A 22,485-nucleotide genomic window follows, 5' to 3' on the forward strand; every position below is an offset into this window, starting at 1 on the left:
AAAATCATACAGTCATAGTTGGAAAGGGTTCAAATACACAAAATTGCTAAAAAACAAACAAACAAATAATTTGTGGGACCTGAAGGATTTTTCTGAAGAACAGCAGTCAGTTTAACTGTTTAGGACAAACAAGGGACTCATAAACGACTATCATTAACCAAAAAAAAAAAAAAAAAAAAATCTAAAGTAAGTTCCAAATAAACAATAGCATACATTTTGTATGACCCCTCTTATTTTGGTAAAATAACATTTTGCAGATTCTGAAAGGGGTATGTAAACTTTTGACCTCAACTGTATTTAGTATTTGTCATACAGTCTTAAATGCATGCTAATAAAAATAAAGAAAGAAAGAAAGTTCATTATATAAATATATTAGAAGACTTTAAACTACTTTGAATATGAGTGCATGTCATATAGACCACTTATGGTGCTTTGCATGCTTTTTGAAACTTTGAAAATGTCAGTTTCAATTTATTATAATTGCATGGACGAAAGCAACCAGTGCAGTTCTTTAAAGCATTTTCTTCTGTTATGTTTGGAAGAAAATGCGTCATTCAGTTTTAAAATAACATGAGATGAGTAATAAGTCTTTGAGAACAAAGTTCATTCACATTGAGCCAGCTAGCTTTGAAATGCTATTGCTGCGTTTATACCACATGATAGCATGCCAAAGTGTCTTGTAATTCTCTAACAACTTTAATTACTTGCTTTACTGTTTACAGTTTTATTTTGTCTTTGGACATGCTGGCTAACCGTTTTTTTAGGCGCATGTAACCAGACCCATCACAGCCTTGAATTGCATATTCATATCACTAAATTTAGTTTCATGAGCTCGCTAGACATGAATTTCCTTTGCAAAGACAAATGTGTCGATGCACTGTGGCCTTGAGAAAGATTCTTTTCCCCCTGCTGGCTTTCAAAAAATTGTTTTGCATTTAAAAGAAGTTTAAAATAACACGGAGTGATAAGAAAAGTATGGACGAGGTCTCCTAACCAAATAAATGGATAATGTATTCGCTTCAGGCACTTCAATACACTCCAGCTCGCTCATTGATTTCTGCTGCCTGGTTTAGTGTCTAATTTCCACTATGTAATGGGCTTCTGGAGGAGAGCGAGATCTTGCCATGACTACCTCGAGGAGAAGAGAGAAGATGGGAGGGTACAAGGGAGAAAAGAGGCAGGAGATGTCAGCTATGTGGAGAAACTCACATTACCAGTCTAAAGTCTTTGATAAATGGAGCTTTGATCATAGAAAAGAACGCAGATGAAAATGCCGCACCATTTGATCGACAGGATCCGGAATAAACGAGCATGAGCTGCCTTGTACACATTTATTGTTTAGGGCTCAACGTGAGAGATGAGTTTATTTGGGGATGACAGATACATTACGCCCTGAAAGGAGCGCGGGAGATGTCAGTTGCATGCGTCAGAGAGAAGAGAAGAGAAAGAGTCTTCCATTTTCCCTCTTGATTTAAGTCAAGCTTTATGCTTCTTTCCATTGAGGTGACAGCAAGGTGAGACCAAAAAAAGAGAAAAGTCACCATCACTTTGAGTTAAGGTGTTGCTTCCAAAGACAGAACGTTGAAAGTCCCACAAAAGTTCTTGGTTTTTACTGTCAAAAGATTCAACTTTAAAACAACATCTGTAGTCAAAGAACTGAAGTGACTCCAAACTACACATATATTCATAAATGTGTTTAAAGAATTAACATGATTTTGCCAAGTAGGACATATTCCTGGATTAAATATTTTAGTCAAATTTGATACTGATTACTTTTTTTTTTTCAATTTGTGAACAAAAAAGCTTTGTAACAGTAATAAAACAATTTAAAGTAAAACATACTGTTGACGAAAATGACATTAAGACTGCACAGTATTTTTTGTACAATAATCTAAGAAAAAAACTGTGCTAGTGTATTTAAGTCATGTTATCAATTCACACTTTCTGTAATACATAATACATCTTAAAACATACTGTGAATATTGCATTAAAATAGAGTACATTGTATTATTTCTGAAGCAAATTAACCTTGTAACATGTTTTTGTTAAATATTGTGTCCTTAAATGTTTGAATTAATATAAAAATCTTGGAATATGAGGTTTAATTTCACACTACTAACTTGTCAAGTTAAAAACATATATATTTTTATCAAATAAAATTAGAAAAAATCAGCACAGCCTGTGTTAAACCAAATAACTAATTACATAAAATCTAACTAACTACCCTGACTAATAACTGTAGTATTGTTAATAAGACTGTATAACACCAAATCTCATTTCTAATGCCCTCAAATGCACCTGGACTTGAAAGTTGGTCATTCGTTTTTGACATGTCATGCGTTCAAGTAGGCATAAAATAATTTTGCAGCTTTGTTTTTGAAGCATCTAGTTTGAAAGAGCATTAAAGTGTTACTCCACCCCTAAAATTTTATTTTTCACTTTACCCCCAATGTTGTTCCAAACCTGCAAAAGCTTCGTTCATCTTCAGAACACAATTTAAGATATTATGGATTAAAACCAGGAGCTTTGTGACTGTCCCATTGACTGCCAAGTAAATAACATTGTCACAGCCCAAAAAAAGTATAAAAGGCGCCATTAAAATAGTCCATCTGCCATCAGTGGTTCAACCATAATTTTACGAAGCTATGGGAATACCTTTTTTACACAAAGAATACAAAAATAACGACTTTGTCTTCTCCGTATCACCGTAGCACCATTTTGGAGATTATGCACCGGACGCAAACAGCGTACGCTGTTCTGTGTTAGCCACAGCACACTGATACATTTTCTACGTTTATTTGCGCTTTGATTCGCGGAGGCGACAAATTGTTGAATAAAGTCATTATTTTTGTTTTCTTTGCGTACAAAAAGCTTGGTAAAATTATGGTTGAACCACTGATGGACTATTTTGACGGCATCTTTCATATTTTTCTGGGCCTTGACAGTGTTATTTACTTGGGAGTCAATCGGACAGCCACAGAGCTCCCGGTTTTCATCCAAAATATCTAAAATTGTTCCGAAGATGAACAGAGCTTTTACGGGTTTGGAACAACACTGCAAATCGGGTTTCATTTAGAGTTCAAAGTGTCCCATTTGTAAATACAATTTCGCTTGGTCATCTTATTTCCATCTCCACTTGAAGGCTGCATTTGACAGGCTACACAAAAATTTTATGTCTAAATGAAAATATTATTTGGGTATAAGCGTATTCCTGGGTCTAACTAAACTAATCTGAACTTAACTCTAACATCAGAAATTATGGATGGTATTAAATGTTGTCTTTGACACATCCAACCCCAGCTCTGAGGTAATCTTAACACTAACGTTAACCCTAAAATCTGGTTGTTTAATAGCAGTATTGTACCAGAACCCACAGTTATGCAAATCCAGGAACGCATCCTACTTGGCAGACCACAAATAAAGGAAGCAGCCCAACTAATAATAAATATGCACACAGCTACTTGTAATTTCTCACCTTGCTGTCTGTGCTATTGAATGTTGTGATGTTAATGATTAAAAAGCTCAGAAGGCTTAATTGATTTTCTTAATTGATTGCTGGCTGGGGGTGGCTGATCCCACTGTGTCTCTAATTAAAACCGTTTGAGTGACCTTGTACGCTCAAATTCTACTACTAACAGTTTTCATGTTGTATTGCATGAATCAGTATATATCAATATCTGCTACTTACAAATGTTGAGTATATATTCTGATATCTTCTTCTTTTGCTGCTTTTTACTAGATCTTTGAACGGATTTTGTTCATCTGGGCGATACGACATCCAGCCAGTGGTTACGTTCAAGGCATCAATGACCTTGTCACACCCTTCTTCGTTGTTTATGTTTTTGAGTATATCGGTAAGTCAATAAACCTTTCATAATATGAGATATATATATTAAAGTCTTTCCTAAAACTGGTGTAAACTCACTAGTTTTTCTGTTCTTCGTTTTTGGTTTTATATCAGCGTGGGTGTTTTACCAACTGAGATATGCCCAGTGGCATGAATTTTAATGCCATTTCTCAATCATAATGTCATAACATTTGTCATACCCTGCCTCTTTAAGCTCTTCCAAGGATCTTTGGTTGCTTTGTCAGATTCAATCGTTGTGATTGTTCCCAAAGTCTTTCATTTTCTTGACCTTTACACCTTTAAGTGCTTGATTTCCAGTAGACTAAATGGGTTGTCCAGACTAATGATTTTGAAGGGCCCAGAGGGACCCTTCGAATGGGCTTATGAGACAGTAATAACCTGAGCCACGCAATGAGCAAGGGCGGCTCAATTGATGCACTCAATGGATGGAGGATGGGGGTCCTGTCCCCAGGCTCTGCTGTTGTTGTCATCCATTGGGATACATTTTTTCTGGGTCATTTGACCTTGTCTAATCCTGAAGAATCAAAGCCCCACTTTGTTTTTACAAGTTCCATCCAATTTGTCCTTCAGGCCAGAAACATAACTCTACACAAGTACACAAACGCTTTCTGTGACAGTGGTTGACCTGAAAGAGAACGGTTACATCGCATCACAGCTCATTAGCATACATTTCTGCTCAACTTTGTTGCATTGCCAACAGTTGCGGTTGCTCATGTCGCCACAAATCACAGACTCTTTTGAGAATGACTGACTTCTGGGTGCTTTGTAACACCAAATCGCTGTCAGCATGAACACTGCTTCCTGAATTGCATTGTGAGCTTTTGTTAAAGCAGTGCTGTTCATGTTTGTGACCCTGGACCACAAAACCAGTTGTAAGTAGCAAGGGTATATTTGTAGCAATAGCCAAAAATACATTGCATGGGTCAAAATTATACATTTTTCTTTTATGCCAAAAATCAGTAAGTAAAGATCATGTTCCATGAAGATATTTTATAAATTTCCTACCGTAAATATATCGAAACTTAATTTTTGATTACTATTATGCATGGCAAATAACTTCATTTGGACAAAATTAAAGGCAATTTTCTCAGTATTTAGATTTTTTTTTTTTTTTTTTTTTGTATCCTCAGATTACAGATTTTCCAAATATTGCCCAATCCTAAACATACATCAATGGAAAGCTTTATTCAGCTTTTAGATGTTGTTGAAATCTCAATTTCAAAAAATTGACCTTTATGGCTGGTTTTGTGGTTCACGGTCACATATAAGTAATAATAAAAAAGTAATCATAAAAGTATAAATACATATGAAAAGTAATCATAAAAATAATCCATATAAATGGTGCATTGTAATCAAGTCTTCTGAAGAGACACAATCACTTTATATGATAAATGTAATAATTGCTCAACACACCACTGTAGTTATCAGTGGCGGCTCCTGACAAATATCTCTGGGGGGGCAACTGTTCCGATGATGGTAAAGATAACCGCTTTAATGGGTAAAATTATGATAAAATTCAGATAGCCAACTTTACAGCATTACATTACATTGTTTGATTTGGTTTCCCTGTTCCTAGATGGCAACATCAGGCATGAATTGTACAAACTGTGCAGTATTTTGAATAGCTATATTAAAATTATCACAATGGTCTCAAATACACTGAAACACTTCCACCATGGCCATCAAGAGACACATTGTCATCAACTAGTTTGCCCTCTAAGAGTAAAAAAAAAAGCAAAAAAAAAAGCAATACTGCTTTACAATTAAAGACTTTTTATTTCTCCTATTAAAACTGTAATTAATCAAATCTTTTCAGAACATATTCAGTATAAATTTGGCTGCCAATATGCAATCAATACAACTATTTAAAATTCAACATTTGAAGAATACAACTTATAACATACAAGGCCGTAAACAGGGTTTGAAAATTAGTGAGGTCCGAAGTAAGGTGTCAAGAATTGTGCTTTAATAACACACCCACAAATGCACTACATATAGCCTAAACTTCAAAATAGACAGACATGTAGATGATTGTGAAAGATTTTTTATTCAGTATAATGTTTTACATGGAAAGTTCGGTTTTCTTTTAGCTGAGGGAATTTTTATTTTATAACAAGTTATAAAAATAACGTTAGAATAATGACACTGGCATAAAACTAACGTTCAACTTTCCACTTTATAAACGTCCCAAAGTGTCACACTAAATTGGACAAACGAGTAAAAAACACACGTATAATAGGTGGATCTGGCAACAAACGGAGGCTGCTGCACCCGCGCTCTCACTCAACGCGTTCTCAAGCCCCGTTCACTGCGCTAGCTTCTCGCAGCAACATGAATTGCAAACACTTATGTGATATGAGGTGGTTTAAACGGCTAAATAATCATTCAAAGAGCTTGACATTTTATTTTTGAATATAAAAAATGACCGAGGTCCGGACCTCGGTGACCTCATAGCTGGCTACGACCGTGATAACATAAACAATGCACCATTTAATAACACACATCACTTGTATTGAAATTTTGCTCGCCTCTCTTTTAAGCAGGCAAAGTGATCAATTACCCTCTCATTAAAATCAGGCATGTTCCTGACAAGTTCCCTCTCCATTGAAAGCATGGCCAATGCATTCAGACGTCTCGCTACGCGTGCGTGCTGTACATCTTCGAGCACGCATCAGTGCGTATTACGAAATCACGTTGGGGCGAGCCCTCCCGGTGCCCATTGAAATGCATTGTAGGGTTCAAAATGTGAAAAAAAAAAAAATCTCACAATATAACTCTATGAGACCGGCTGGGGCGATTTTCAATCTGACTGAGATCGCCCCAAGGGGGCGGGGTTTTAGGTTGGAAAGTGACATTCAGGCTGTTGATTGTACAGTAATATGCAGACTAGGACTAGCAAAATAAGACTCTCTTTCACCTCTCTTTTTTCGTGTGGCTCAAGGAGGGCGATGCACTATCACCCACCATGGGCCAGCCGCCCCTGGTAGTTATCATATGGTAAACACAAAAGTTCATACCATACTTCATGTTTGACATGAAAGAACAAAGCTCATTGGTTTTTGTGTGTCAAGCAAGGACATTAGAGCTTCTGTTTACCAAATTTGATGAGTTTTGTTCTGTATGTATCAATCATTATATGTTAATAAAAGCCTAAAATATTATTTTTTCATCAAATACAAATGAAATACATTTATAATGTCTTTATGAACATGTTGAAGCATCAAAATTGTTGTTGCGTGGGCAGAAATCCCTCAGGATTCATTTAAAATTTCTTCATTTAGAAGAGGAACACATGTCTGATGGCTCTGGAACAACAGTAAATTATGAGAAAATGATGACAGAATTTTCATTTTTGTGTGAACTAAGCTCTAACTTGCATACTAACATGTTTTCGTAGAGTATGTTTCGTGCCTAGGCCATTAAAATGGTGAATAACATCCTGTCATCAGACATCCTGCAGTTATATTTCTTAGTTTTGATGCACCATTTGTCATTTCCTTTCTCGTTTTCTCCCAACACAATTTCTGGCTGTTCTCATGGCAAATGAGATGCTTAATTGTTCCTTCTCTGAAAGGCGTACTTTATTTCTGTTTTGTATGCCTCTGTGTTTGTATACACTGTGTATATTTGTCAAAAGACAATGACAGTGCCTTAAGAAGGCCCCTGTTCTCCTATGATAAAGATGTTTTGGAGAACTCTCTCTCCTGTGTGTGCGGAAGGAAAGTTTGGTGGAAAATATACCTGTACCAACTTCCTCAGCAATTTATTTCCCACAATTCCACCCGGCGCAATAAGGCATGGTGCCATGTGTGACAGATACTCATTCAAAGTGTGCTATGTGGGCCAAGTGCTGACTGCTGAGGGCAAGTAGTTGCAAAACATCACGGCTTCACTCTGACAAGAGACCCATATCCATCAATGCCTGTCTAACGGCACATGCCCAAAAATCACTACATGTCTACAGTGTTTGGGAAGCTATTTTAAATTATGAATAGCTTGGATAGATACTGTTTTAGAGTAGTTCAACTACAGTCAGAACGTATGAATTGTGGATCAACTATGGATGAATAGTGCAAAAATGAAAATTCTGCCATCATTTAATTGCTATTCTACACCCTTATGATGACTGTGGACCACAAAAGAGATATTTTGAAGGTTATTCTGGGACTGCGACTGAAGCCTTCATGCTTTAAACAAATCTTAAAGATTTCCATGACTTGTACACTATATTCCATGTCTTCTAAATTATAAAGTATCTTTGTCTGAGATACAGACCAGAATTCTAGTCATTATCCACTGAGAAGCTCTCACTCACTAGCTGCCCTCGCTCTTTCTGCTGTTCCTGAGAGTAATAATTATGACTGATTGATGATCACATTTTTTTTTAGTTAGATCTTTACTGTAAATTTTGTTTCAACTTTTCTGATCCTCTGAAAACATCTGAACATGACCATGAAACAGACAAAAACTAACTGGACCAATAGATTCATTGAAAAAAAATAAGACTTAAGTGGAGACACTGCAGGCAAAAACGCTGTTTTTCCATGCACCTGTCAAGTTTCAGATTTTGGGCTTTTTGGTTTTTCATGAAGTGTTTTTTTTTTTTTCAGACTAGTGAAAAAAAAAACATCCAAAAGACATTAAGTGTTTCTTTTATAGCACTTTTTCTATTTGTGCCAATAGATTTCAATTACAATACTTATTTTTAAAGGCCGTTTTCTCAAAATGAGTTTTTTCCTACACTGAGCCATAAATATCCACTTCAGTAGCACTTACATGCACCAAACTTTACATTTTTATTCCTGTCTATATCCTGAAGATTTTTACAGAGGGATTTGTTCATATAATTAGCTTTATACATTATAATCCACCAAAAATGGTAAAAAATACATTATTTTTAGGGCTGGGAAACGATTAATCGCGATTAATCGTGTCCCAGCCCTAATTTTTTTTTTTGTCTGTTTTTCTGAATTATGGAGTGACAAAATTAGATACCCAACATCCCCTTTGTAGAAACATTTGACTCTAATATGTCAACAAACAAACAAACAAACAAACAAACAAACAAACAAACAAACAAACAAACAAGAATTTTAAAACTGATTTTGATTTTTGTACTAGAAATGTATGCAAATTAGCGCATATTTCATTAAATAATGCCTCATTTGCGTATTTAAACATAACATTTTAGAAAACCTGTAATACAGAAGATGTTTGCAATTATCAATGTAATCAATCAACTGGGTAAGTAAGGTGATAACTATTAGTTAATTTTTTACCCTATTCACCTGCAGTGTCTCACTTTAAAACTACGATTTGTTTATAAAACATTCATAAATGACTATTTCTGCACCAAGGAAAGCAAAGGTGGATGTCAAGATCTGGTTTATGTCTGTGCTCTTAAAAATTAAAGATTCCTAAAGAATGTTTTTTTCCCCCCCACAGTTTTCTTAGTGTAATGAACGTTTTATTTATACCACAGTCTTCAGAATTCTTGTTTATTTATTTATTTATGTAGAACAAGTCTTACACTGTGTCCTTACCAGACACAACACCACACAGCAAGATTCTAGAGACAACAAATTTGGCTGTCTACACCAGACACAGCAATGCAACGCTACAGAAACACTCAAATAGTTTATCATCTTATTTATAAATATTAAACCTTTTTAACATTATTAAAAGTACATACTGACTGACTGATACTATCTTTGTTATGGAATACGCTTGTTGGTTCGCATTGCTATTTTCAAGATCTGAGGCAAATTATCTATTGTTGTTTTCAGTATGGTTGTAAAGGTCATGCAAAATGATATTAGACACTTTAAACTCATATTAGACACTTTGAACTTTTGAATAAACCACAGAATCTGTGCTTGAGATTATTATTGTCATAGTTTGAATGCAGTTGTTCCAGCCTTGACATTGCAGAAACAGAAACGTTTCTAAAATAGAAACTTCGTGTGTCGTCGTCGCAGCTGGTTAGGACAAAATCTCTGAATAAAATGTAAAAGATACCTTTTATTGCGTGTTACTGTGTGTAGTTAGGATGCTGGGTTACAGGTTTGAAATTACATAAAGTTTGAGTTCACCATGACATCGTTTTCATTTTTCTATAACCTATAAAGTCCACAACTACTTTTAATTAGTTCTTCCCCAACACTGCTCGTCTAAAATACTCTGAATCAGAGAATAAGCCTTTATTTCGACAGTGCAGCCCAGAATGAAATGCACCCATGAATTCCTTTTAGCAGAATTATGTTATTTCTTTAAGCCACAGATTGTTCTTGATTCCTGCTTTGAAAAATGCATGATGACGGGGCTAAATTACAGGCCAGTTAGTGCTTTGGCTGAGTGTACATTGCTGTTAGGGCATTGCATTATTAAACAATCATTTTCATTACGCCTGTAAATAAATGCAAGAGGAGACAGGAAAAATCTTCATTAGGCTTTTTTTGTCCTTGTTCTGAGAGCTTTCAAAATATATTTGAATACAATTTGCTCTCAACAAATGAAATTGCTAATCTACTCTGTGAGTTCTTGTGCTTTGAGAGCCAAGGCCTGATGGAAGAAAAAGCAAACTGAAGTTAGGTTCAATCCTATTGATTTGTGCTAGTAGCGAGGCTGCAGGGAGCCCTACTCGTGGTAGTCAGACTATTGTACAGGAAGGACAAGTTTTTGATTGCTTGAGTAGTTTTACAGAGCCATCAGCATCAAGTCTGACCCACATTCATGATTCTTCTGGCCAAGAAAAAAGAGGCAGCTTGGACTGGAAGAAATTTTTTGACAATGCAAAGCAAGAAGATAGTTAGAATTAGTATTAGGATTCTTTAGGGGTGGAGTGTCAGGAATAGTTTTCCCTAAAAATTATCATTCAGGTGACAATTTAATGAATATCCGGTTGGGTGAATTCATTATAATAGCAGGACATTGTGACTTACTCTAATGCTTAATAAAGCACCCAAGGGTGTCAGCAAAAAAAGCACATATGACTTGAGTGCCCCGATCGCTTATGGCTGATAACTGATTAATTGCTTTTTAAAGGTTTTTAAAATGACCAAAACCATTCTACTTAATGTAAAATAGTGCTGGAATTTGTTAGAAAATTAAAATGAATGACTCAGTCATAAGAATATTTCATAATTATTCAAATAAATGGATGTACTTAGTTGTGCTTCAAGATCAGGAGCCAGGTAAAATGTTCACAAATATAACGAGAACATGGTTTAACGTTCATAATGTTATGAATGTTATACCTTCCACCCTTTATTGTGCACATTTTACCTTGATTTTATTTTTCTTTGCACATAACTGCTTTATTCATTTTAGTAAAGTACTAAGTAAACTCATCTTTTATTGCTTTACAGAAACGTTTGGTGAAATTACAAAATAGAAATTGGGCTGTCCTGTGCTTTATCCTATAAAGCAAGCTATCAAATGATCAAAAGCAAAAGCCAGGTTAGCATTTTTACATTAACATGGTTGATATTAAAATAATGAAATCATGATTAATTAAAAACAACTTCTACTTCACTGGAAAAAAAAAAAAAAAAAAACTGACATTTTGGCCTGAAATCACAACACACCCATGGTAAATAATATTGCAACACACACATGCTCAACATGAAATTAAAGGTTAATACAAAGTAAGGATACGTATACACACATGCAAAGAAATGTTTTGTAGACAGAGATTTGAAGTTAATAATAGGTATAATGTGGCATAATTGCAAAAGGTGATTGTTCAATGGAAATGAAGTGGTAAACTTTGACTAAATGTGATTTTAAATATAATATTAGTTTTAAATCATTATCTAAATGTCAGTACCCAAGTAAAACCTGAGAAAAGAGCTATATAATTGGTAGAATGAGCCATTTTCTGCCATCTAGTGGTTGCATTTGCACTTTTCAGGGAAAGCAGCACATATAAATGTAGTGTTTTTAATACATTCATAACTATGAGTAACTATTTGTGAAGTTTTGAGTTTTTGTTTAGGTTTTATAGGCTTTTGGGTATTTGTGGCCACCGGCCTTTTTTAAATGACCACTTTATAGCTAACCAAAGGACAAAACAATTTTTTTTTGATAATTATTGATCTAGAGAGTCCAAAGAACTGCATTGCATAGCATAATTAATTAACATAATTGACAATTCATGAACGATTTGATTGAAAGCAATGGCTCTTGAGGCAAAGTTATTCAGCATGAAGAGATCTATCAAATAATATGCATGTTGTTTAGATGTGTGAAACATCATGTGGTTACAGAGCCATAAAACTCGTTAGCGCCAACTAGTGGCCGATTTCTTTCAAGTGGCCCGCCTTATAAAACGTTTTGGTGCCCCTTTGCAACTGTGAGTTGAAAGTTTAACTTTTTTTTTTTTTTTTTTTTATAATTATTGATAGACACTGTCCAAAGAACATTTCTCTGCTGGTTTGGTTCTGATCGGTTAAAAAACTAGTACTAGGACTAGTTCGTAGTAGGTTTTGAATTTACTTCAAAATGGCGAAAAAAAACTGACTTCATAGAGTGAATCTGACTTTCTAGGCTTTTAACTGCCTTGACCCAAAGATTCCAAAAATCGTTTTTTTGACTCTACGCCAAACGTTCTAGAAGTTCTGAGCATTTTTGTGTTTTCAGTCGCTTTAGCGCCCCCTGTAGACCGACTTGGCCAAGTCTTTGTATCTGAGTAGTGAGCAATACTACTACCATCTGAAAAAGTTTCAGCTCGTTTTGGTTTGGTCTGCACTATGTCCTCGAACACCTAATAAAGAAATCTAACTATCGTGAACTCTTGATGATACGCTTGATAGTTTGCATTGAGTTCACAGTTTTAACATACATGTTTGCTTTAATTTATTTTCAAGATTGAGATAAATTTTATTCAAACTCACATTAGACACTTTTAACTTTTGAATAAAGCACATTTGAGATAGTCATAGTTTGTATGCTGTTGTTCCATATAGAAACTATAGATAGGATACTGTTACAGGTTTGACATACAGTGTGAGTTCATCATGACATAATTTTAATTTTTCTATGAACTATAAAGTTCACAGCTACTTTTAATTAGTTCTTCCCCAACACTGCTTGTCTAAAATAGTCTGGATCAGAGAATAAGCCTTTATTTAGACAGTGCAGCCCAGAATGAAATGCACCCATGAATTCCTTTTAGCAGAATTATTTCTGTAAACCACAGATTGTTCTTGATTCCTGCTTTAAAAAATATATGATGACAGGGCTAAATTAGGGGCCAGTTAGTGCTTTGGCTGAGTGTACATTGCCGTTAGGGCATTGCATTATTAAACAATCATTTTCATAATTTTTAGTAAAGTACTAAATGAACTCATGTTTTATTATGTTACAGAAATGTTTGGGGAAATTACAAAATAGAAAATGGGCCGTTTCTTTGCAGGTGTCTCGCATTTGTACAGTGCCTGCTCTATTCTTTAATATTATGAGATATTTTTAGAACTACACTACCACAGTTATGAGTTTTCAGTATGGTTTTTTATGTATTTTCTAATGCTCGTTAAGGCTGCATTTATTTGATCTAAAAACTAAAAAATGTTATATTGTGAAATATTATTATGATGTAAAACAACGTTCTATTATTTTAGTATACATTAAAAATCTAAATTATTTCTGTGATCAAAGCTGAATTTTTCAGCATTATTACTCCAGTATTCAGTGTCACATGATTCTTCAGAAATCATTCTAATATGCTGATTTATTATCAGTGCTGGAAACTGTTGCTTTATGTTTTTTTTTTTGGAACCTGTGACATTTGTTTTTAGTATTCTTTGATGAATAAAAATTTAAAAAGAACAGCATTTATTTAAAATAGAAATATTTTCTAACAAACTACACTACTGTTTAAAATCAGTAAGCAGTCAGTACATTTGTATTCTTTATTTTTTAAAGAAATTAATACTTTTATTCACCAAACATGTTAAATTAATAAAAAGTGAGCATAGATTTACATTGTTAGAGCATGTTTATATTTTGAATAAATGCTGTTCTTTTTAACTTGATATTCATCAGAGAATCCTGAAAAAAAAAAAGAATCACAGGTTCCAAGAAAACATTTCCAACATTGACAATTCTGATAATAAATCAGCATATTAGAATGATTTCTGAAGGATCATGTGACACTTAAGACTGGAGTAACATCTGATAAAAATTATATTTATAGTTATTTGAAAATATATTAAAATAAAGAAATATATATATATGTTTTAAATTGTAATAACATTTTGCAGTATTATTGTTTTTTTTTTTTTTTTTTTTTGATCAAATAAATGCAGTCTTGATGAGCATAAGAGACTTTTAAAAAAGTCTTAATGATCCCAAACTTTTAATCGGTAGTGTATATCTTTATAGTTATCGTCCTTAGTATGAACAGGCCTCAAGTCTATTAAACCCATAATAACAAAATGCATCAAAGCTGTTTTACGCACAGCACAAAAGTAGTTGGCAGATCATTTTCCTTGTTCATAAGCAAATAGTTCTCTCTCAGAAGCGTTAATTGCACAAGTCATAGTAGAAACATGACTCGGTTTCCTAGTGGACTGATTAAACACATCTGTTGAAAGCACTTTTTTTACTTCTGGAGATTGCATAGAAATCTGATTGGAGTAATTTTCTTCTCCAATATACATCAGACATTTTTAGGTTTAAAGTCATCTTCATTTGCCTTGGCTTATAGTTCTCAGTATGAATAAAAGCTTCAAAACCATCAGACCCTTCCAATATCTCTATTCATTACTCTTTTAATCATTTGGCTTCATTTGCATAGCTCGTTAAGCTACATATGTCTATTCTATCAATATTTTCAATCTACAGTGCCGTTCTTCATGGAATTCTCCATTTAATCAGGCAGCCACTTTGTCTCGGAAGGTTTTGTTCTTAGGCCACTCTCTTTCTCTCCTCTCTTCTTTCCGTTCGGATCTGTTTTCCCATTAGACTGCTATAAAGTTTTATAATTGAAAGTAATGAGTGTGTGATGAAATGGTACGTGCAGTAGTGTGGCACACTATTGATTCAGGAGGAAGATGGTGTAATTTGCATCGTCTTCATGTATAGATTCTTTCAAAGTAATGTTCTGGAGGGCAAATCTGGATCAGTGGTGCTACTGTTAAAGATCCACTGGATCGGGCGAGCTATTAGTTTGAGCGACACCATCAGTGCTGGTCGAAGGGATTAGAAGTGAAGAGAGAAGATCTGAGCTGTTAGCAGAAGATGGACACCAGCCAGTTTTATTGAGTTACTCATTGCACCAAAGATGGAGCGACTGGCACTATTGTTTCAATTGTTGTTCTGCTGATAGGGGTCATTGTTTGGTTAGTTAGCATGAGCACTTACCCCATCTAAGAAGACAACATTCTGCTCCGTAGAGAATAAAATTCCATCAGCCTGAGCATTCCTGGTGGATGTTGTGCATATACTCACCCTGGAGGCACCATGGTTCACATAGATTCTAAATAGCCTATGTCTTTTACGTCATGCACATTAAGTCCACTAACCCTGTAACCGCTGACTCCTGCTTTCAGTCCATCTTCTGGAAGGTCTTTGTGGGCTGTTCATTGACTAAGTGCCATGGGCCTTCACGGCTGAATTGAACAGGTAGTGGTGTGTGACCCACAATTGAGGCCTTAATGAGTATCGGTTTGTTCGGATTTCTCGCTTTGAAGAACTGAGCCCAGTGCTGATTTTAATGCAGGTCTGATTAACTTCCCTCATTTGCTCTAACGAGTTGTTAAGTGACTGCTTTGGGATGCCTGAGATGTCTAGTGGCAGGTATTTTTCCTCTTTTCCTCTTGGTTGAGTTCCCTTCGAGACTTTCCTGCCCTGTCGACAAGTAAAGGACGCCAGCAGTTTGATTGTACGTTAAGTAATATCCAACTTTTCATTTAACCAGTTTGACCCAGTTTGGTTCAGGTTCGCATTTATTTGTTTTGGAATAATGCAATAGTGTCAAATAATGTCACGTAACATTAACAAATATTGCAATGTCAATAAGTAAGGAAATGTAACATTAACAGAAGAACATAAAACTACCAAATAGCATAATGAAATTTTAAAAACGTACTGTAACAAGTAACATAATGCTACCAAAAGTGACCCTGGACCGCAAAACCAGTCATAAGGGTAATGTTTTTGAAATAAATAAGCTTTCCATTGATTGTATGGTTTGTTATGATAGCACAATATTTGGCTGAGATACAACTATTTAAAGATCTGGAATCTGAGGGAGCGAAAAAATCTAAATATTGAGAAAATCGCCTTTAAACCAAATGAAGATCTTAGCATTGCATATTACTAATCAAAAATTAAGTTTTGAGATATTAACTGTAGGAAATGTACAAAATATTTTCATGGAACATGATACTTAATAACCTAATGATTTTTGCCATAAAAGAACAGTCAACCATTTTGACCCATACAATGTATTTTTGGCTATTGCTACAAATGTACCTGTGCTACTTTTGTGCTCCAGGGTCACAAATAGCGTAGTGGTAAGTAATATTATTGTAACAATAACTGAATGTTTGCCCTTAAGGAATTACATAATCTAGCAGAAATTGATAATAGATAATTAACAACTAGAGTTAGCAGATTATATAATATCAACTGAATTCATTTTCTTATGTCTTCATCCATACACTGAACTATGTCTCGCTTTGTGAGCTGCACATTCTTTTTTTTTTTTTTTTTTTCATCTCTGAGTGTAAAATGCCAAAAATGATCTGGAAAAATTGCCCTGTCATAAAGTCATTCGTTTTCTCTGACTAATCACAGTTATTGAATATTTTTGGATCTAGTTTAATTACTTGGCTATAAAAAGCTATAAATTGAATTTCTGTGCAGATCCTCACTCTGAGAAATCACTTTTTGTTCATTTACATCTGTGAAACGTGTCATGCTAGACTTGGTGTAGTTTATAACAATTAACGGAATAATTTCTAGAGTATTCTATAGGGACATCACTTGGTCACCCGTAAAAATGTATTTGCTCCTTTTCAAATTTGTTATCAATTTATTTATTTTTGGTATCAATTTACAAGAACTGCAAGCAGGGTTTTATTGTCTGGCCATGCTCTCTTAATGCCTCATGAGTTTCCTATTACAATGCATGTAATGATTCCCCTTATGCTTCTAATAAAAGCAAATGAATTCTTTAATGGGCTAATCTTGCGTAATATTTCATACTCAGGGAAGTTCACTTTTTTTGCTTATATTCAGTGCTAAGGCTGTTGTGGCAGCGAATAGAGTTAGGTTGTTTATCATTAATTTCCTCTCCAGTCCACACTCTCACATCAAGCTATTTCAGACATTGAGGTTTATTGGACTTAAGCCATTCTGCATAACTCACTCCCACTCGTAGACACTGAGCAGCGATAAAAATGTCGTAACATTTCTGAAGTCACAACAATTGCTGTGGTTACACGTTCAGGGAGCCGTTTATGCCTCTGATGAGCAGTTTTGAGTCCCACAAGACTACTGCAGTTGTGCAGAATATTTTTATGTAGTCTTAACTGAATTCATGGGCCGTAATCCACACAAGAGCCAAAACCTTCCTACGAGAGTATGTTGCAGATAAAGACTCTTTGTATTGATTTGTATTAGTTAAATTTTTACTGCACCCTTGCTAACGGAACATTACTCCCCATAGTGTTTTGACTTACTTACACTACCATTCAAAAGTTTAGGCAGGGTACATTTTTTTTATGTCTTGTAAAGAAGTCTCTTATGTTCACCAAGCCAAAATAACTGTTTTCTATTATATAATAATGGTTAGAGAGTCGGACTTGTAACCCGAAGGTTGTGGGTTTGAGCCTCAGGGACCGGCAGGTATTGTTGGGTTTTATTTAAATATATTAATAGCCACAATAATGTGGTTCATGCAAAACACACACACACACACACACACACACACACACACACACACACACACACACACACACACACACACACACACACACAATAAAACAGATAAAAAATAAATTACAATAAAACAGAATGTATTACAATGAAATGAAATAAAATGTCAAACAGCATTGCCTGTTTTCGTTTTAATAAAGTTGTAAATATATTTAAATTTATATATAAATATATAAAGTTTTGAAAGCCAGCCAAAACGATATGACCTGGAACAAATAATAGATTCATGACAGCAAAGATTACCTGTTAGATTTACCCAAAATTTATTTTATCTCATGTTTAACCATTACAGAGACATCAGAGCCAGCGGTAAATGTCAGAAGGTCTAGCCGAGATGAGGTGCTCTCAGTGGGATACATGAGCACTGAGCACCTGGCGATCGCCTGGAGCTCACAACTCTGAAACCGGCAAAGTACATTTTCAAATAGGCCAGTGTACCTTTATAAATAAACCACGAATTTGAGTTTTAAACAACTATATTCTCACCTGAAACTACATTACATCACCCAATAACAGTTATATTTGGAAAATTATGTGAATAAATAGTGGTTGAAATACGTTGCTGCATGAACTCAACCAGTCCGCATGTTCAGCGCCCAAGTCCCACCCCCGAAAGTTCTGGACTTTTGAAAAAGTACTACATTGCAAGCAGGGGCAAATTTCTACCCGGAACTTTATTTAGATCCTGGTTCCTGGAGTACCGCCCCAAAGTCCCTAGTTCCTGGGAAAAGTTGCTGCAATGGAAATGGGCTTTTAGACTTCAGTAAAAGCATCTTAGTCTCTGGAGTCCAGAATTTAATAGAGACTTGGATTCTTTTAACATTGCCATTAAGAAACCACCTGGAACACCTTAGCAACCTTTTAGCAAAGCCCTGGCTACCACCCACAATGACCTAGCATTGTGGCAGTTTGTTTTGCACAAGTGAGCACCGCTCACATTTTTTTCTTTCAGTTCATTCACTATCCATTTTGTCAGTGAGTAAATTTCTTTGACTGAAAACTTCAATATAAAAATAATATTAATAATTGCTTACCTAATTAAGCAACTGATGGGATGTTTGGCACTGGAAAAGGCTGTATTGGTGTTTATACGTTGTTCTGGAACATGATGTAATAGAGTTTGGTTTGGGCCCTTCATCCAACTGCCTCTAAGAGCTGCCAGTGAAAGTCGTTCATCTGTTCTCATTGCAGATTGTTCTTCCTCTGCGACGGCTTTTTCTTCATTACGACTAGATGATGATATCCATAAATCACAGATGGATCCGCACTTTGCCTTTCAGCGCAACTTCAGTAATTACCAACCCAACGATCGTTATTTTACCGTGTTGAAATGGCATGTTTGCCGAGTTGAGTTCCATGTTAATTAACCTTGCCTTCAATTACACGTCTGTGGATTGTGCTCATTAACCAACACAGGGAGCAGTAGTGGGCGGCACCGGGTTAAAGTCTTAGGACACCCTAAGGGTCAAATCGCATAATCCACCAGACAGCGCTGTGGCAGTGACTTCCTGTGGGTGGGAAAATCTCCTCCTTGGGCTGTCTTGGGCGATGGTTTAAAAGGCTGGCGAAAGCTCGCCATGTCCTTTAACCTGATGTTGACCATTTGCATTGGCCTGCAAAAAGAGGGCATATGGCGCTACAGGGATGTGTAGAGTCAAACGTCAGTAATGATTTCAGCTCCTTGCAGTTGGATGCTTCAGCATGCCAGGGGGAATCTACCCTTCACCCCTGTATGCAGGAAGATGATACGGGCTAACAGGAAGTGATGCTATAGGCCAAAGAGCCTAGCTCCAGTTGAAGAGATTTGTTGTGCTTACAGTCTCTTTGTGAAAACTTCACATTAACAGTTCTGTGTCTATGTTTGTGATCATTGAATCTGCTTTGAAGATGATATTGGTGAAGGAATGAACTGTTGCTCAAGAGGTTTGAACTCCGAGCATTATGGATTTGTGAACTGTCCCTGACTATACCTTCAATACTCACAAATTCAGAAACCATACTCTTATTTTTCATTTTTTTCAATCGGTATACAGTATTGTGATAAACATTCCCATTTTTTCAATAAGTATCCATCAGTGGTTGGGGAACTTGACCCAGTAGAAAGACCAGTATGCACAATGAGGACCAGAGGTGGTATTTCAGTAATTTTACAGTAATGGAACCCTAAAACATTTTTTTTTTGAGTTGTCAACAGATATACAGTGCCTTGCGAAATTATTCATACCCCTTCATTTTTTTCACATTTTGTTATGTTGCTGCCTTATGTTAAACTACTTTAAATTACTTTTTTCCCCACATCAATCTACACTCCCTACTCCATAATGGCAAAGCAAAAAATAGGTTTGTAACATTTGTGCAAATTTATAAAAAATAAAAAATTGAAAAGATCCCGTTGCATAAGTATTCATACCCGTTTCTGGGACACTCGAAATTTAGCTCAGGAGCATTCATATTGCTTCTAGATGTTACTACACTTCGAGTGGAGTTAAACTGTGGCAAATTCATTTGAATGAGTATGATTTAGAAAGGCACACACCTCTCAAAAAAGGTCTAACAGCTGAAAATGCATATCAGAGCAAAAACCAAGTCCTGAGGTCAAGATAACTGCCTGTAGAGCTCAGTGACAGACTTGCGTTAAGGCAATGATCTAGGGAAGAGTTCAGAAAAAAATCTGCTGCATTGAAGGTTCACAGAAGCATTAGCCATAATGGAAGACAATTGGAACAACTAGGACTCTAGAAAATGTCTGCCAGCCCCCATCCAAGCTGACTTGGCTTGAGAGGTGAAAAGGTGAGGCAAAGAATGGCAGATAATTGCCAAATGCAGATGTGCAAAGCTTGTCACATCATACCCGAAAAGACTGGAGGCTGTAAAGGTGCTTCAACTATGTACTGAGTTAAGGGTATGAATACTAAACAATGTACTTATTTCAGTGTTTTATTTTTAATAAATTTGTAAAATTTAAAAATCTGGTTTTTGTTTTGTCATTATTATGGTGTATGGAGTGTAAATTGATGTGGGGAAAAACTCATTTAAAGCAGTTTAACATAATGCTGCAACAAAACAAAATGTGAAAAAAATGAAGGGGTATGAATACTTTTGCAAGGCACTGTATACAACTGTGGCTGTCAGGTGTGGCTTTGCCAGGCTTTGAAGTAAACTGAAGGCTCCTGGTTATTTTTTTAAAAAGGAGACCAGTTTTTCAATATGTCTGTCCCCGACTTCATGTTTTAATCATAAATATATCACAGCAGGGCTCTAGACTCATTTTACCCACTGGTTGCTCTTTTGCAACTAACTTTCTCAGTTGCTGACATAATTTTTTTTTTTTTTTTGCTACAACATGGGATTAATCAATGCATGCTGATGAATTTGTATCATAGTTTGTAGTTATATGGTAACGGAAGTGCTTAACTTTCAACCAATTTTTTTTTTTTTTTTACATCAGTAGTATTATTTGTGATTTTAATTTTCTGAACGGGAGTTCTTTTGAATTTGCGATCTTGTTGTCACGTTTTATTAGAAAAGATAATTGTCTGTTTTGCTTGCATCTTTACACCTTTCACTTTTTAAGAAACAAAAAAGATGGATTTATTGTTATTAAGAAGTGGCCTTTTACTTTACTTTAGCTTGAAAACCAAATCCAAAGCCATCAAGTTATCCATCAGTGGTTGGGAAACTTGATCCAGTTGAAAGACCAGTATGCACAATGAGGACCAGGGTTCAGATTACATAAACTTTGATTTACAGTAATGGAGTCCTAAAACAGTTTTTTTATATATATATATATATATGTTAACAGATATATACAACTGTGGCTGTCAGGTTTGGCTTTGTGAGGCTTTGAAGTAAACTGAAGTCTCCTGGTTAATTTTTAAAAAGGAGACCAGCTTTTCAATACGCCCGGCCCTGACTTCATGTTTTAATCATAACTATATCACACACAGAGTAAGATTGTACTTATCTACTCACTTCACTTGGATTTTAAGACTTAGGATAAGAAGTTTGGCCCCAGGAGTTAAAGTTGGAAGGCCAATTTTGGTAAACTTTAGGTCTGGCTCTAATTAAACACACCTGAACCAGCCAATCAAGGTCTTCAGGATTACTAGTAACAGTCCCTTTAAGCCCAGTCTTCAAGGTTGGCAAAACAAAGTGTAACATAGAGGTACACTGGCAAGATTTTTTTTTTTTCTGTAGAGGATAGATAATAGACTAAATAAACTGCTTTTTGTCAGAAAGCAGCTTATCACTTAATGAATGAACAATCTTGTCAGCTAATCGTCGACGTGTTTGCCATTAAACATTTATTTTGGGTTAATCTATTGGATTTCACTCTGAAAAAGTGCTGTTTAGTCACCGTTTTGCCACAGGTAGTTTATTGCAGTTCTCATTGATTATTTTTTTTTATTGTTAGATAGGGTTACACTTTATTTTAAGGTGTCCGTGTTACAGTGTAATTATACATTTAAGTACTGAGTAATATTATTAACTACTTGTACTTACTATATGGTCAGAGCTAGGATTAGGGTTTGGTTTAGGCACTTGAGTTAATGACTCGGACTCGAGTCGCACTCATGTCGCATTTTTATAGACTTCAGACTTGACTTAAGGAAAACCACTTGTGACTATTTTAGAAGCAACTCAAGTCTTTTATCCTTGGTTACCTGTATAAC

The 22,485-nt window shown here is 35.4% G+C and overlaps 1 protein-coding gene across 1 annotated transcript in view; it reads right to left on the reverse strand.

Moving 5' to 3' along the window:
* Window positions 1-19,277: 19,277 nt before the first annotated feature.
* The window catches only part of LOC141332858 (amyloid beta A4 precursor protein-binding family B member 1-interacting protein-like), a 20,501-nt gene continuing 17,293 nt past the window's right edge, over window positions 19,278-22,485 (reverse strand). The window contains exon 8 of the mRNA XM_073837819.1: window positions 19,278-19,448. Within this exon, the coding sequence (XP_073693920.1) occupies window positions 19,278-19,448 (171 nt within the window). The remainder of the gene's footprint in view (window positions 19,449-22,485) is intronic.

The sequence above is a fragment of the Garra rufa genome, chromosome 4, assembly GCF_049309525.1.
Source record: "Garra rufa chromosome 4, GarRuf1.0, whole genome shotgun sequence".
Classification (NCBI taxonomy): Eukaryota; Metazoa; Chordata; class Actinopteri; order Cypriniformes; family Cyprinidae; genus Garra; species Garra rufa.